Source organism: Protopterus annectens, chromosome 10.part0 (genome assembly GCF_019279795.1).
Source record: "Protopterus annectens isolate FY-2018-M chromosome 10.part0, PAN1.0, whole genome shotgun sequence".
Lineage (NCBI taxonomy): Eukaryota > Metazoa > Chordata > Ceratodontiformes > Protopteridae > Protopterus > Protopterus annectens.
This window is the reverse complement of record NC_056744.1, coordinates 648,851,337-648,870,157: the sequence shown is the minus strand read 5'-3', so window position 1 is coordinate 648,870,157 and position 18,821 is coordinate 648,851,337. Positions and strand designations below refer to the sequence as shown.

The window sequence follows — 18,821 nt, the reverse complement described above, 5'->3', positions numbered from 1 at the left end:
GAGATGGCGTTTGGATTGGCAGCAAAGAATTTTTGAGGATAGTACATTTGGACATCACCTTTATGCCATATGCTTTACACAGGGAGCATACGTGTGACACAAGGCATACCCTAAAGCAACCTAAAGGCTTTGGTATACTGGTTGGACATCAGGCCTCTCTTGGCAGGGGATCGCTATTGTAATGAATACTTCAACAGTGAAATGAAAGGACATCAAAGGATCCTGTTTAGTCTTATTAAATGTTCTATCTGCTCCAACAGACCACTGCACTTTGACAGTTTTCCCTATTGCAAGATCTGTCAACAGGGCAAATAACAGTTTCAAAATTAGTCACAAAAATTATATAGTACCCAAATAGTCCAAGGAAAGCATTCCCCATTTCTTTGCAGAGGACATAGGCTAATTTTTATGACCTCTATCTTATTACCATCCTAGCACTGAGTTTCCACCAAACTTAGTTTACTTTTTTAGCATTTACAGTCAAGCCTACCTGCCTTTTGGACTCTTAATACAACCTGCTGTTACACTAGTTGAGTCCCCTGAATAGATGTACATGTCATCTAGGTATGATGCTGCATAGAATGAATGTGACATCTGCATTTTATCCATCAAGTTTTAAATGGGGCTCCACATAGACCATCAGTGGTCAAAAAGGCTGACCTTTCTTTGACAAAGGCATCAAATGATATCTTTTAGTATCACTGTGGTGTTTGGCATTATGATGCTCAGCTATACCCATTGATGTTCAATCATACATATGATTTTCTTTCAGACTGTCAATTCTTTCAACACACATCAATGCTGACAAATCTACTTTATGGATTAATTAAAAAAAAATCTGCAAATACACTGTTAAAAAATGAGTTTAAATTACCTTATAGTATGTTCAATGTGGATGTCATCCATTGAAGCAGTAACACAGGAACACCCAGCATGCTTTTCAGCTTTTGGTCAGGCAAAGGGAAAGTAATCAATTAAATGAGTTAATAAATATGCATAATACGGCTATAATTCACTCTTACAAAAGAAAAGTCCACAGATCACCAAGATATTTCAACATAAGATCACTTCTAGTTATAAAAAATCACAAATAAATGATGCATAAACACATGAAAGCTATCAATATCTGACTATTCATTTTGTTGACAGATCTTCAAGTGGGACTCCTGAAGCAGGTCATAACTAGCGAATCTGCCTGAAATCATTTTTAAGAGATGTGCTCTCCTCTTTGGTCCATACAAATATTAATATTTACAGCAACAGATGCAATTTTCTTATCAAAAATAAGACACAAATTTCAGTAAGAGGATTTATTTTACAATAAATGCTCTGCCAGCTTTGCAATGCTTTCTGTAAACAGGTGCATACTTACTGTTCCACAGGGGAGATGAGAAGAAAAGGGATAACACGTTGGGTAATAACAGTACCTGCTTCAGGTTTCCCTCATGATATACAGATATTACATGCACTCACCATTTTCAGTACCAACTTACTTTAACAGAACTCCTCTAGCCTGAGCCCAACCATCAGATTCACAAGCAGTCTGTACTGTGAAAGTGCCTTAGTAGAGGTCACTACTGTGAATGTAAGGGGACTATGCTGAGGAAAAAGAATGGGGAGAAAAGAAAAGGCAAGCTGTGACAGGACGAGGGCAACTTTAAATCTGAACATAAAAGTATGTATTCATAGAAAACATTGCGGGAAAGCAGATTTAAACTACTGAATGACACACTGCAGACAAGATCAAGCAAAAAGAAGTTATGTACTCACCATAACGTTCCATGTTGGTAGTCAATCTCACCCTTCATTTTTACATATGGATTCGGAAACTCGGCCGATTTACAAGCTGGAAGACTTCTGGTTGGCTCGTGGCTAAGCAGGTATCCCATGGTGCACCAGTACAATCCCCAGATCTTGTTTGCTGCTCACTATAATAACCATAAAAACATCCAATACTAAAAGGGTCTCCAACCAAGGGCAACCAAATTACTACTTCCAGATCTTCCAGGATGGGGGCACGAGGGCGGGTTGGTAAAAATGAAGGGTGAGATGGACTACTAACATGTAACGTTATGGCGAGTACATAACTTCTTTATGTTAGGTAGTCCAATCTCACCTTCATTTTTACATATGGGACAGCGTCCCTAGTGCCTTATTCTTGGGTGGCTCATTGGAAAATACTCTTTAGCACCGTGGAGCCAAAGGATGCTCTACCCCTGGATGCCAAATCCAATTTATAATGTGTAATAAAAGTGTGAGGGGTAGCCCACGTAGCTGCTGCACAAATATTATCAAGTGGTACCCTGGCTTGAAAGGCTGCAGAGGTAGACAGCGACCTGGTAGAATGAGCCTTGATCCTGTAGGGTAAACTTTGCCCTCCGAGCTATAGATAAAGGCTATACAACTGGAAATCCAATTAGATAGCGTCACTTTAGAAACTGGTAAGCCCAATCTAGAGTCAGAAAAGGAAATTAATTATTGATCTGATTTCCTGAAAGCCTTAGTCTGCTGAAGATAAAAACGTAGTTGTCTATGAACGTCTAGCTGATGAAAACGGTACTCAGCTGCATTACAGTGATTAGGGAAGAAAAATGGGAGTTCTAGTGATTGGTTTAAGGTAGCATTAGAACAAACTTTGGGGACAAGGGAGGGATTAGTACTTAATGACACCCTGTCTTTGTGAAAAATCAAATACGGTGGCTTAGTAGACAAGGCCTGTAGCTCCGATACCCGTCTAGCTGATGTGATAGCTACCAAAAACAAGGTCTTCCAAAACAAAAAATTTAGAGAAGATGAGTGGGAAGGTTCAAAGGGGGGGAGAAGTCAATTTGGACAACACAAAATTTAAATCCCAAGAAGCCACTGGTTCTTGCACATGTGGTCTCAATAGAGTGGCCCCTTTCAAAAAGGTCTTGCATAGCTTATGAGACATTAAATTGGCATCTGGAAAACCTAAGTGAAAATTAGAAATTGCCGCCAATTGGACTGATAGTGGCAGTGGCAGATCCTTGCTGAAAAAGCTCAGAAAGAAAATCCAGAATCACAGGGATAGAAGCAGTGTATGGATCTATATTCATTCTCTGTGCCCAAATAGAAAATCTTTTCCATTTACTGCCATACAGCCTCCTAGTTGAAGGTTTCTGGGATGACATAAGAATATGTGACACTGAAGATGATACATCATGAAGCCCGACTATGGATGGAACTGGAGCAGCCAGGATTGAGGGGTGTAGCACCAGACATGCGAGTCAATAGATCTGGAGCTGGGTCCAGAATCCAAGAATCGTCCAGGAGGAGAGGCTCGAGGAAGGGGAACCAGACCTGAGGAGGCCAGTAAGGAGCAATGAGGATCAACTTGCTTCCCAGCCGACTGGCTTTCTGAATCACTTTGGAAATGAGAGGGATTGGAGGAAAGGCATACAGAAGTCCCATGGGCCAATCGTGAGCCAGAGCATCTCTGGGAGACTCCCTCGGAGGGGGAAATGAGAGAAAAATAGCTGCTGCATTTGGTATTGACTAGGCCGGCAAAAAGGTCACAGCAAGGCTGTCCCCATTTCCGGAAAATCTGATCCACGGTTTCCTGTTTCAGAGACCACACGTGAGGCATTAGGATTGCCCGTCTAAGCAGGTCGGCTATCACGTTGGTCGTCCCTGGAATGTGAGTTGCAACCAGAAAGTGCTGGGAAGAAATCGCCCTTTTCCATTTTTATGTGGTAGTAGGAGTCCTGAAGATCCAGACAGCACACCCAAAAGTCTTTCCCTAACAACGGGAGTATGGACTGCAGTGTTACCATCCGAAACTTGTCCTTCTTCACTGATTCGTTCAATCTGCTGAGGTCCAATATTGGCCTCCAATCCCCGGTTCGTTTTGGAACTAAAAAAAACCTGGATTAAGTTCCGGATCCTATCTGGTCTGCTGGGACGGGCTGCATGACTCTTTTTTAAGAGCAGCTTGCTGATCTCCACAGTTGCCTGATCCCTGTGATTGGGTGGAACATCTGGGATCCTTTTGCGAACAAACGGTGATAGGGAAAAGGGTATGATATAGCCTCTGGTAACAACTCTTTGTACCCACTTGTCTTGGGTGATATTTAACCAGGCTTCTTGGTACAAAGAAATGCGACCCTCGACCAGCCCCAGAGAAGCACAGTTGGGCTCCACATAAGGAGCGCTGATAAGGTCGTCCTCGAAAGGAATCATGGCCTTGTTGGTATTGCGGACCGCCCCTGCCTCTAGGGTGACGTCTGCCATTTCCTCCTCCCCTGCCTCTGCAGGAGGATTCACCCTGTGTGTCAGGAAAGACCCTCTGGGATTTCTTGAACCACACTTTACCACCCCTTTGACCCTTGGGGTATGGTCTGGAAGGGACAGTAAAACACACTCCCACGGCAGAAAGCGTCTTTCCTTCTTGCTCACACCGAGTGAGTGTATCCTTCACCTTGGAAACAAACAATGAGGAACCATCAAATGGGGCGTTGGTGAAAGTAGACTTGAACGGTTCCGCAAAATTACATAAGTGCATCCAGGAGTGGAGCTTCAAGGCAACTTAGGAACCCACTGCTCTACTCGCTCCATCCGCAGCATAAGAGATAAGTCACATGGAGGAGTTAACCACAGAATTTAAAGGTGGACAACTGAGTAGAAATCTTGTCAGGAACTCCCTCAGTACACGCACCTGTATGGAATCTCCTAACTCCTTGAGGAGATCCCTCTGCAACCTCATGAAGTGCGTGAGATAGTTCAGCGATCGAAGGGTAAAGGCTGCTGAACTAAAAATACACTTATCAAATCTGTCCATCTGTTGAGACTCCTTGTTTGGCAGATGAACAGATGAAGAAGCCTCCGCTAACTCCTCCTTTATGGCTGCCGCCACCACCATGGCATCTACGGGAACGCCCTTGGACAAGAACTCTTTACCAGCAGGGGCAGACAAGAACTTATTTGGTCTCCTGGGGACTGGCTCCACGGTGTCAGGAGTATCCCACACCTTTTGACTAACTAGATCCATCAGTTCGTCAAAAGGTGGAGACACCCAAGAGGCAGAAAGTTGAGACCCAAAAGCCTTCAGGTACACAGACTCCTCATCAGAAGGGTTAACACTGGGCCAGTCGCACCTCTGCCTAAGGATCTCTAAAATGTCCACAAAGGAGACATTAGAGGACGACTTGGGGTACCCTTCCGACTTCTCGAGGTAAGTGTCCGATGTCAAAGACTCATCCTGGGAGTCAATATGTTTCCTCTTACATAACCCCTTCCGGGGAAGCTCCTTGGAAGGATATTCCGGGCAAGACTCGGAAGAGTGGGGGCCACCAGCCGATGGCTCCTGAGGGTGCGGGTCTCTGCTGTCTCCAGAGAGAATAGGGGCTGACACTGAAGTGGGTGCTCTAGAGGGAAGCGTGCTGGTGCCACTGGTAGGGACTGGAGAATGAGACAGCATGCTCCTCATCATCTCAAACACTGACCTCTCCAGATCCGAAGACCTCCCCCGCTCCGAAGAGCTGTTGGCTCCGAGATAGATGCAGGGTCCAAGCTCACCCTGGCCGAAGCACTGATAGGAAGGCTCGGAACCGAAGAAGATAGATTCCAAGCCTCCCTGTCGGTGCTGACAGGGGAGCTTCGGCCCCTGGACAAGACGGACGGCACTGACCGTGTCGGAGCCGAACCCTGCTCCAAGGCAGCAACAAGGTGAGTTGGAGATGGCATTTCCTCCGTTGGCACCAAGCACTCCGGCTCTGAAAGGCCAGTATGGCTCGGAGGAGGAATAGCAGACAAGAGCAAAGCTGGGCCAAGTGGCTCCGGAGCCGACTGGGTTGGAACCAACAATAATTTTGGTAAGGCAGACGACTTCAGGAGTCTCAGCACTACCCTCTCCACATCTTCTTCTGAAAGGCTTCTGGAAGACATAGTTGGGGATCTTGACCTGTGGGGCACTGGAGACTTAATTGTTACGGAAACCGGTAGGGAGCTTACAGACTGGCTCAGAGTAGCAGAGTCAGCTGCTGTATCAATAGGTTCAGAGATCGGTTCCGAAACACCTGTAACTGACTCTGACACCACCATGATGGTCTCCTTCAGCTCCGAAGGCTGAGGAGTCGAGGAGGCAGATTTGGATTGTTTTGACTGTTTAGGAGGTGGCTCCAAAACACCAGCCGCTTCTGGAGAAGGCCTTTTTTGAGGATTTTGATTTCCCAGACTTGGAGGAAGCCGAAGAACTGGATAGTGCTTCCTCAAAGCATGGTTTCAATAGACCCTTGAGTATGAGTTTGTTCTTCCTCTCCTGTAACACTCTAGGAGAGAAAGCATGGCAGAACAAACATGACTCCTTTAAGTGAATGGCCCCTAGGCAGTAGACACAGCTACTGTGGCCATCCATTAAGGACAACTTTTGGGAGCATTTCATGCACTTTTTGAACACCGAGGGTTTATGCTCCTTACTTTCCTTAGACATATTACACACACCCAGAGAGTTACACGAGGACTAGGTCCTCTAACTTAAACGGGCCTAGCCTGGTGTAGTGAAACAAGGTCTTCTAACTTAAACAGACCAGAAAGGAAAGCCCATGCACACAAGAGAAACCATAAATGACGCAATAAATTTCTATATTCCTAAGAAAAAACAGATAGTATATACTTGCAATCCTAACAAATTCACAAGCGGATCCTCGCCAAAAACAATGTCAAAATAGCAGAAACCAACTGCTAACGGTGACCAAAAAGGTCAGAATAACAACAGACAAGACAAAGGAGCCCCTGTTGACTAAGAGCAGAAAGCCGCCAAAAACTCTACCCAATAATCAAGAAATGCACAATGGCACCTAAAACTAACTGGCACACAGGATACCAATAACAACTAGAAAACTAAGTAGCACACAAAAAGGGCAAGCAATACAACTACCTAATATATTAGCAACACTAAACATACAATAAAGGTTCTAATAAAGCATTAAATACGATAGAATATAAAGAATTTTGAAAAACTTAGCCAGAGCCAAGAGAAGCACAACCGAACTCATCGACGTGGCAAACGAGATCTGGGGATTGTACTGATGCACCATGGGATACCTGCTTAGCCACGAGCCAACCAGAAGTCTTCCAGCTTGTAAATCGGCCAAGTCGGAGCCGAGGATCAGCTCCGAAACCATATGTAAAAATGAAGGTGAGATCGGACTACCTAACATGTAAATGTTTAGATGTGAAATGCCTAACTCAGATATTACTGGTCTCACTGGAAAACTAAATAGGGTCAATTGCAGTGGGAAAGAGATGGGGAATCTTTCTTGCTACAATTAATAGCTTCCAGAAAGGAAGCTTTTGAGAACAAAGTTTTAGTGCTAACTTCTTTAAAACCTGAAACATAAGCTTCATGTCACACAGCCTAAGTTACAAAGAAGGTGCTCAGGATTCTCAGAATGAAGATTCACCCCCAAACTGCATGTCCGGCCTATACTGGGCTACACGGATTTCCACTGTATCTAGTTCTAAAGTGCAGATAAGGCTGAAGCATGTACTTTCACAATGTAGTAACTCTGGTCCAAATTTGAAAGGTGTCTGATATACCACTACCTGGACTAGTTAAACTAATGCTTAGAAAAAGGATGTAGACAATGTTCCCTGGTCCATATATATGGAAAAAAAAATTTCCATTCTACAAAGTGATACAAGAAGAATGCCCTCAGAGTCAAAATCTAAAAAGTCCAAGTCAAGTGACTGGGAGAGAGGATCAAGGTTAACAAATATACAACACAGATCCTCCAAAGGAGAAGGAAGGAAGAAGGATGTAAACCAATCAGAGCTTTTTACGGCAAATAAAAACAAGATGGAGAAAGAAGCTTTCCTGGGTCATCAGGAAATGATCATGTAGAACTTCATCTTACTATTCAGAGCTCTACTAAAATATGAAGAAGCAGGGAAGCGGGAGATCCCACATATGTAAACAAGCATGCTCAGACCCCATCCACCACCTTCTCCATGTGTTTTTTCCAGTAGAAACATAATCAGGAAATACTATGTAATAGGTTATGCTAAAGAAGAGAGAGCATGGATGAAGGTCACCAGGATAATTAATGGATTGGAGAGAACAGTCTATACTAAAAAGCTCAAAAGTTTTGGATGTACTCCATGGAGACCGCAAGGGAAAGACAGAATATGATGGGGTACAGAGACCATTACTTAGACAACGACGAAGGGGGAGAGGGAGAAAAGGAGAAAGGTTATGACTGGACTGGAAAAAGCTTTAATCTGGACATGAACCATTTATTTAAGTGAATGGTCAAGACATGGAATTAACTTCCTGAATGGGTGATGCACAGCAATTACACAGGTACATCCAAAAAGGCTTGTGGAAGGAAGTGAAAGTGGAAGGGGAAGTACAGCTGCTGCAAAATGAAAGATGCAATAAATGAGTGGTCTACACAGGTCATAATGTATTTTTCTGCTGAAAAGAAGTATATAGCACATATGCCCAGTGAAAAACTGAGCAATCCAGTGGATAAAAGGCATCCTTTTTATCATCTGACTGAATTACAGCAATCAGAGTAGCTCAGCTCATTACACCTGCTGGACAGTTTCCTTCTCCCACAATGCAAAGCTATTCTATTTACATGTGCCTTGCCAACATAGTCCATCACAACCTAAAATGCTTACTTGTACAAGGAGTATGGTCTAGTCCTATCTTATCTGTTCAAAAGCTACATTATAAACTGTTCATCCAACTGAATATCAGAAGCGATTATTCGTGAAAATGGCCTTCTTCAACCTATACAGCACAATCATCTTAAACTTCAAAGAGTGGATGCACCAGATCTCTCTCAAAGATGCTCTAGGAACTCTGTGATATGAATTATTTCAGTTAAGTCTCTGATTAAGCTCCCAACATCTCTAATGAGGCAGACACAAATGACAAGAGGAAAACTTTACTTTTACAGACTATGGAGTAAAGCCAGCAATTGTTTTCAACAAAGAACCAAGAAATAAAGAATGAATGACACTCCAGACATGGGGGGGGGGGTGCTATATGGATAGATATGAGAGGACTACTGTCAACACCCATATTTGTGACAGAGGCAATGCATCCAGCCTGGCTAGCACAGTCTCAGGCTATCAGCTGTTCAATCATCTTCCACAGTGCAAATTACAAAATCCATTACTGATAGAAATACAACAGCCACAGTCAGCCCAAATAGGACTTTTACATGGTGAAAGTCCTCTACATTACCCAGTTAGCAAAGCTGCAAATAATGGAACAAATGTCTGAGGATAAAACTCTACAGTGGTTACAAATTCCACATTTATCATACAGAAGAAAACTGTCAGCCCTATAGCAATATTAGTGACATTCTTAAGGAAGAAGGAGTAGGTTGGAGGAAAATGATAAATTAACTTTAATTCAAGATTTGTTCACAAAACATGGGTCAGGAAGACGAGCCTTTCTGCTGAAACTTCCATGGGTCAGCAATTAAAAGGATTAACAAAAAACAAACAATGGCCTCATGACATAATAGGAAATAGTACTGCAGCTAAGGTGGCACAAAAGGGTGGATGCCCCAGCCACAAGCTGTTAATGGGTGCAAAGGGCACCTCAGAAGAGTTGCCAATTGGAGACAAGTGCAAAACCAGCATTTCTTAAAGTAGCAACAGCAAATATCACTACTGTTTAAATGAATGCTTTTCTTAGAAACTAAAGCAAGGAGAAAGTAAAGTTCTTTGTGACAGTTCTGTTTCTCTGATAACTATTTCCTCGGGTCATCAGCTTGTAAAAAAGACTTTTTAAGGGCGGGTTTGAGGACTGCATCAGTCTAGAAACTGCCCAGGGTGTCAACTGACCTAGCTACAGCTCTAACAAAAAATGAAAGCAAAGTAAAGTTCAAATAAGAGTAGGCAAGTTTGTTGACAGTTTTTCTTTTAAATTGTCAAAATGTATTTCTGTTTTCGTTTTGGAGCTTTTCTACCAGATCTCTACTGAAAATGGTCATTTCAGTTTGCAGATGGACATTCCCAGTAAACAAAAACAAATGTGTAAATAAATAAATAAAATCAAACCTCAATGAGGCTTGGACCCCTCCCCCAATCACTTTATTCAGACCTACTTGCCATATGTCAAAGGTCCTTACAATGGTAATGCTTTAGATATTCCTTATAGCAGTATTCTTTCTTGTCTGGCCATGACTCTTTTCTGTGTCAGCAGTGGAATCGGCAAGAAAGAAAGCCTGATTTGTGTGGTGGTCAGTAGTGGGAAATTAATTGCCATTTGAAGGTCCAGCATAGTACAGGTAGACTTCATTATGGTTCTGCTTCAGCACCTAGCAGTCAGCTACGTAGCATTAGTCTTCAACATTTCTTGCAGCTCGGGGAACAGGATGCTAATACTAATAACAAGCAGCGCAACCGGAAAAAAATGACAGATACACTGTACACAACTCCCTCCCAACTCCCTCACAGACTACGGAAAAAGCTCATCTTATAATTAAAAGAAATCAGAAATTAGCTTGTATGTTTGCTCATCAATAAAAATGTTAAAGGTGTGAAACTACGCTGCATTTTATTTCTCTTATTACTGGCTCTGGCAGCACAGCCTCTTGCAAATGCAATTAGAAATAATAACTTGATACAGAGGTATTCAACCAGTAATTAAGAATCAAAAAAATCTTCAATTTTTTTTGCTGATGGTATTTTATTGAATATAACCAACATTAATGAATCTATTAATACTACTTAATCCAATATCAAAACTTTATTAAGCAATACATCAACAAATGACTTCAAGTACAATTTGAAATGTAAAAAACGTAAGGTATCTTGGTATTGTTACTTTCTCTTGTTTAAAATCAATAAAATAAAATCATGTCTACATTCTTAAACATTTGAAAGAAACAATTATTATCTGGTCAATATATTTTATAATTATAGAAAGCAAAAATGTTATTACTTAAATTATGTACTATACAAACATGTCCTTTACTTGTACTTCTGCGGTGGTGCAGCGGTAGCGTTGTTGCCTCACAGCAAGAGGTTCTCCCGTTTGATTCTCAGTTGGAGTGCGGGGAGTGCCTTGTGTGTGGAGTCTGCATGTCTTCCCCGCGGTTGGGTGGGCGTTCGAAAGACATGCGTAAATGGGCATGCCTTCGCTGAAGGTTGAACGTCGAGCTGGCACCTCGGCATTCGTGAAAATCTACTGCCCATCATTAGCGGACCGGAGTTCCGCTGTGGCGACCCCTAACCATGAAAAGCCAAAAGACAACAACAACAAACATGTCCTTTACTTAAGGGTTATATTATCAGTTAAATAACTTGCTATGTAATTTCTTATGGCCCTTTACTAAAGCTGGAATTGTATTTAAAAGTCATATTAGAAGCCAGATGTAGGCACCTGGTAGTGTTGAGGTGTGAAAGAACTGTGCTGCCACTTCTTCCACAGCCAAGCGCCAAATGTGGTTTCTGGTAAGAGAGTAACCCATTACTGTCCCTGCAAATCTGACTCTCCTTGCACATACTGACAGAAGTCGATTCACCTAAGCAGTTCAAGGAGGTAACATACTTTAGTAAGTCACCATGCATAATTTCATAAGTACTTTTACAGTGTTCAGGTCTACTGGTCAACTAGGAACACTGACTCCTTAATATATGACATATACACCTTTTCACCCATCCAGTTATCGAGTGATTTCTTGAAAATATTAAAACTGATAAATATTTACTGGAATATTACTCCAAAGGATAGTCATTCTAGTAGTAACAAATGAGTGTTTTACTTTTGTTTTATATATTTAGTCTGGCAATATGTAATGTATCTCAAAACATTATTACTCATAACAATTTCCATATTAAACACTGCCTGTAGGACAGGGTCATGGAAAGCATTATATGCAATTATAAGCTTCCCATGAATGTACCTGTAAAATATTGAATAAAAAGTTTTAAATGCCTACATCTACTCTTATAGTCCACATTTTTAAGTGAAAATTCTTTTGGTGAATTTTCTTCGGACATCTTCAAGACTATGCAATTGTCCTTGGTTGTATATGCAAAACGTACTCTAAAATAGGTCTCATATTACATTTACAAACTGTGACATGACATTCCTCATCTCTAGTTGAAAGTACTCAAGATATGACCCATTTTTTACTGCTTTAGTGCAGACAGACATTGGGTGTTTTCCAAAAGATAGAGTTGAGGAGATGGTGATCTTAATTCCCAAAATGTAAGCACTGATCCACTTCCACTAGTGGTACTAAACATAAATAAAAGTTATACTTGTTCTATTACTGAAATACATGACATCACATTTTTCAGCACTTAGTTCTGCAGATGAAGCCCAACCCTGCAATCATGGAGTATAAACATTCAAGGCCTCGTAAACTTTTTTTCAATTTGCAGGATAAATTCAGTGATATGCACACATTTGTGAAGCCAAAAGTCCTTGTTTTTGGGATTGTGGAAAAAAACAATATTAAAAAGTACCAATACCAAGACTGATCTTTGAGGATCTTTTTAAATTTAAAAAGACAATCCTGAGAATCAATAAAAAGTGTGTAGGCTTCACTCAAAGCCTACATGAAGTTTATATGTTTGCGAGGTAAGCAGCACCACTAATTTCATATTCATAACGCACACTGCTTTTAAATGTAAGCAAGTGAGGTTTTGTGGCTAGCAACAGTGTTGCCGGCCAGGAACCCATGTAAAGCAATACAGACAGCAGCAGATGTGTAAACCTGTTTACTTACAGGTAAACTTGGTCTGTGGAATTGCACAAAATGCCACAATGATTACTAGGGCTAAGAATACAGTAATGTATGCAGTCCAAACGCATTACTTGAAAGTGTATACAGTGCAGAGTATTGTGGAAACTTGTTTCAGGCATACTGAACAAAAGTTGTGTAAATGATCAGTCAGGATACATAGACTGCATTATAAATAAATAGTCGTGGGAAGTGTGTGTATTGAACAGTTACACAAACATGAATTGTAGGAATTAACACAGGGAAAGAGGACAAGCAAAACATGGTAATGTACATAAGATGAGGACATGTCAATGAAGACAGTTGTAGCATGAACACTAATCACATATTGACATGATACAGTATGGACTGCAAAGTGAATGTGTATGGAGAATGTACAATCACCCAGGATGATGCCACAATAAAAAAAAGATTGGCTTCAACAGTTGCCTTAGCTTCTAGTGTCAATCCAAGGGGGATCCAGTACCTCTCAGCCTGTGATGAGATGGTAAACAAGCCACTCTGGTTTGCCAGAGATGGTCTGCATGTGTCCTCTAGGCTGTCGGACAATGGCAAAGGTGTTTGCCTCCCCCATAGTGCCTTTTGAGGAAATGTCAAAGCAACAAAAGCTAAAGTTCTGACGTAAAAGAAATCCACTGAGGCAAACTCAGGGTTCTGCTGCTTAATGCTAGGAGTCTAAACATGAATCTGCAGCAGAGGAAATTGCCAACCCGCCAGCCAACAGACTTGGTGCAAACTTCACATCTCTGGCCCCACAGGCCATACCTGAAAGCATACCTGACAACAGTCCTTTGCCTAGTATCTCTAGAGATAAGGTCATATCTGCGCTCTCAAAGGATAAAAACACAGTCTCAATGGTACCAGACAACATCCCAGGTTGCTTAATAAGCAATCTAAAACAGGACCTAGTGGACCACTGTAGCACCCTCTTTAACCATAGCCTAAGAACTGGCTTTGTTCTAAGGGAGTGGAAAACACCAAGAGTAATCCCCTTGCACAAAGGAGGCATCAATGGATCCTGAGAACTACAGTGTCATAAATCTAACCAGTCTCATCAGTAAGACCATGAAAAGAATCATCAAGGACTTTATCAACAAGGACATAGGTGACCTTCAGACTCTAGACCCAACACAATTTGGCTTTGTTAATGGTAGAACATGCTTATTAAACCTAGTAGACTTCTTCAAGAAAGTCAAAGACATGGAAGAAGGTAAGACACTGCATACCGTCCATCTTGAATTGGCCAAGACTTCTGACACAATCCCCAACTCGGGTATCATTGAGAAACTTTCCCAGCTGGGGATTAACCCTTACATCACTAGATGGGTAGCCAATTGGTTCACCAACAGAACACATACTGTCAAAGTGGGTGACTCAACCTCTACTAGTAGAGCCGTCACCAGTGGTGTACCAGAAGGATCTGTGCTGGGCCCTTTTACAGTTTGGAACCTATTCCATGGAATGCCATGGCAAAGTGGAATTCCCTGTTAATTACAATACTGACAACTCCCTATCCCCCAAGTTCAAACCCAGTGGTGCAAGACCTTGGAATACAGGCAAACAGTAATCAGCGCTTCAACCAAATTTCCACAGTGGTAAGGAAAGCCTTTCTACATTGTGCACCTCATAATTAAGGGCATCACATCCAGGTCTTAGGATGTTATAACACTAGTGTACTTGGATCCCCATCAGACTACTAATAGCATACAATGCTCATTTTGCATGTACCTCATCAGACACCTGCAGCAGCTGGAGAGACCACAAGGGGTTCTCACAAAGAAAATACAGGGCATCCAAACCATGCCATAATGTACATGGATAGAATGAAAGCCCTGTCACTGTATTCTGTATCATATAGGCCGCTGAGGTATGTGGTGCCTGGTTTACAGGGCAGTCTCTGACCCTGCCCTGATGGAAATGCTGCACATCTGCAATTCTAATGGTACAAGAGTCACTTGCTCTAGGGACCTTAACCTAGCCTGTGACATTAAAAAGAACATGCTTGAAAGACCGATATCTCCCAAAAAAAGCACTCCTCTGGAATACACTTCCAGATCACTTGAAGTAGAGCTCCTCACTGACCCTATTCAAGCACAACCTAGACAAATGGGAGACCGCAAATTCACACTGGGATGGCACCCATGTCCCTAATGGACATGGGAAGTCAGTGTTGACCACAGACTTGTTCTGCAAATTACATCCAGCTAGTAAAGACAATTGGGTCTATTTGTAGTGAACATTGTTAAGCATGAAAGGGCTATAGGGCTATTAGTCTAGAAACTCTGATGAAACTATGAGCCTATATCAACAGTTCTCAAGGGGTATATTACTACAGCTGTTACAGAAGGCACATGTAATACAGTGGCCATCAATACATTAGCACACATCACAGATTGTAATACTCTCTTGTAGCCATACTGTACATCCACACCTCGATATAGCACATGTCAATGACAGCAACACTGACATGTCAACTGTTCACTGGGTCATAGGACATTATTAGTTTAACAGCCAACATCACAGGAAATCCTAGCCATTATTGTATCATGTAAAAATAAATCTCTTATATCTATATTATGGAAGATAGTAAGATTATTGTGCGTATGTATATATTTGTTGGATTACTTTACATCCTACCACTGTCCATATGGGACATGTGCACCACACCATGACAGAATTATCAATCACACATGTAATGGTCTGGAGGTGGCTTGCAGGGTTCATGGAAGGACTCTGCTTCACTGTGTGTGTGTGCATATTTGACATGAAGACATCCACTACTCCTTTGGAGGAAGGATGGCATGTGGTCAGAGAAAAAAATGAGGATTCATGAGGCTACATGAAAGATACCCAAATTGGTAGTGAAATGAAGAGCTTTTCCAAAGATCATACAATGACCACCAGCCACACACACACAGCAGTAGAGTAGGCATGATTTGAACATTACACCTGTGTAGGTGTAGAACATGAATGTCATACAATGTTAGAGTAGCATGACCACATATGTGTGGCTGTTAACACTGTCACACTGCACTTTATGGAGAATACCAGCATCACTGTATGTGAAGAGAACATGTTGGGAGGAGTGTAGAGCATGGCTGTCTCAAAAGTGACAGTTGTATGTACAGATACACAAGCTGCTTGCTGTCAGATTGGAATACCTATATGTGTAGGTAAAGTAGCCTGCAAACACATTAGTTAATGTCACTGACACAGTACAGGATTGTCTTGAGTACTGTCAGAGTGCATGTTATACAGGATGACAGCATCATTGTATGCTACAACAATATGTTCAGAGGAGGGTTTTACATAGCTGTGGACTTGCATAACATTCAAAACTTATCACCATAGTGACTGTTGAATGCACACATGACTGCAGTGAGAAGAAAACCCTTATTTATAGAGCACAATACTTAACACAAGTGTCACAGCACAGGTCTGGCTTTTATAGTGTCTGACAACACTTTATACCAGACTACATCAGTAGAGTCTGGTGAGAAGAAGGTGGTAAGAGTAGTGTCCCACATGCTGGTGTAAAATGTAAAAGTACACCAACTAGAGACCATAGTACTTAACACAAGTGTCACAGCACAAGTCAAACTTTTACAAAGTCACAGGACAATTTATAGTGGATATCATCATTGGATGTTTAAGAGAAGATGTTGGATGGCCTAAATGAAATGGATGCACAGGCATGTATGACTGTCAAAATATTGGTACTCCACAGGATTATAGTGATGACTGCAGGATGCACAGTTATGCTCTTCTGACTAGACAGATGCACACACATACACACCAGATAACTGCAGTGAAATTACAACCCCTACCTAAGTATATAGACTACAGAACTCAGTACTTAAAGCCAGTGCCGTGGCAGAAGTCTAACTTTTACAAAGTTGCAGGGCAATTTATAGTGGATGACATCATCACTGGATGTTCGACAGAAGTTGTTGGGAGGCATGAATGTAAAGCATAGCTAGCCATGTACAACTGTCAAGATATTAAGGATCTGAATGTTACCAAATTGAGGAGTATGCAAAGTGTAGCATTTGGCCACTGTTTCCAATGTGCAGGCATAACTTAAATAGACAACTTTGTAAACTATATGCAAACAGCTGTACATATTACTACAAGTACTGGAAAATCTAAATGTGTATTGCCAGTATAAAAAGAGTTTCATGGTATATAATAATGCATTTTTTTATTTATTTCTGTAGTGTAGTTGATATATTTGGGAACAAGTACTGAGAGACCAAATTTAAGTGTATGGGTGCAGGCAACACATGGCTACAGTGTAAATATGTGTTATTTCCTTAAAAAGTGCCTTCCCTTTATTTGTGTTTTACATGTACTTTCATGGGATGAAGACTAAATGGACAGTAAACATAAGTAATACATGCTACTGTGCACTGTCCACAGTACACTACCAAGCAGCTGGTTTGTGCAACTGACGGCAAAGTGTTTGTCCATGCGAGATGCACATTTCTACTGCTTTCCCTGTTTGTATACAGTTATGTGTCGAGCAAGCACAAGTTTCACTGCTAAAATTATGAGAGTCCTGAGTGTATGAAACACACCTGCTTAAGTGACTCTGTGGCAGTAGATGTAAATACACTGCCACATTTCTTTTGGAGACCAGATGACAAAAGGTTTAAATCCAAGTGTATCTAATAGTTTTAAATATGTAAAACTCACATATACTCAACCAAAACAAGATAAAAAAAGCACCAAAACGAAAAAGGAGACAATAAATCCAACCACAGGACTACCAACGTAACTTTGTTAAGCGCTTTCACTCACTTTAATGCACATGAGCTTCTTCAGAACAAACACAATATTATTTACAAACTGTTTAAATACCATTTGATATCAAATCACATGACTTTCATTTTGAAAAACCTTAAAGTGAAATGACTAAATACATTTAAATTATTGAATCAAACTATTATTTGATGCACATATTGTCACCATAATAATAATATCTAATCAAGTGGTTTAAATATCCATATAATAAAAAACTATAAAATTATAAAATTATTTAATCCTAGCTATCTGCAGAAAACATTTCATGTTGACTGCACTACTGAGGCCAGGAGGTTCGTCAGCCAATAATAATATCCGCCACAAACTTTCCTTATCACCAGAAAACAAGTCAGCGTTAATCCTTTCCAAAACAAAAAAAGAAAATTTCTTAAACAGCACACATTCTGTGGCATGAACAGCCAGAGCATTGTTAACATCTTTCTTTCTTATAGCTAAACAATGCTCATAAATTCTTTTATTTAATGCTCTAATGGTTTTCCCAACATAGAACTTTTGGCATGTGTCACATGTTGCACAATATACCACATTGGTCGTATTGCAACAGTAACCCCCTCTAGCCACAAACTTTCTTTTTAAATGTTTAAAATCTAAACTGGACACATTACTCATGTGTCTACACTGTTTACATTTACCACATGAAAAACGTCCGACTGAACTAACTACTGAACTTGTACTCTGATTTTTCTTAAATTCTAAAATGTGCTTGATGCTGGTTTTTGTCACTTAAAATCTTGACCAATTCTGCATTGCCCAATATTACCTTCCAATGTTCCAAAAGAATCTTTCTTATTACACTCATTTCATTGCAAATAGGTATAGGAAAAGCTAAAATGAAATTCTTGTAACCAACATTCGTGACACTATGAGATGTGACCTTACAGATGACATTGTTGGACGTGCAGAAGTGACCCTAAGTTGTGTAACTTCCTGAACAATCCTGTGAAGCCAATTCAAGTCATAAACTCTTTGTTGAAAAAATCTTAATTTGTCTACTTCTTCTAAAAACTGAATTGGTCAATCTGCTGAGTCGTATAAACTGACCTTTGACAACCACACTTTTCATATGGTCAGGATGTAAACTCTCACGATGTAAGTACTGGTTAACAAAGATGTTCTTTCTAAAAATCTTGTTCTGAAAATGCAAAATGTTAATATCAAAAGTAAGATGTAAATCTAGGAAGTCTATTGAGTCCCCAAAACTGCCAATAGTGAACTTTTAAAAAAGTAGTGCTATGATTAAGATGCTCAACAAAGAGTAAAAAA

The 18,821-nt window shown here is 40.9% G+C and overlaps 1 protein-coding gene across 5 annotated transcripts in view; it reads right to left on the bottom strand.

Moving 5' to 3' along the window:
* The window catches only part of ACOT11 (acyl-CoA thioesterase 11), a 506,836-nt gene that overhangs the window by 428,182 nt on the left and 59,833 nt on the right, over positions 1–18,821 (bottom strand). For 4 of the 5 annotated variants that reach the window (XM_044085489.1, XM_044085490.1, XM_044085491.1 and 1 more), the window contains one exon: positions 875–944. The exons of the other annotated variant lie outside the window; for it this stretch is intronic. In XM_044085489.1, coding sequence (XP_043941424.1) covers positions 875–944 — 70 coding nt within the window. The remainder of the gene's footprint in view (positions 1–874; positions 945–18,821) is intronic. 5 annotated transcript variants of the gene reach the window in all.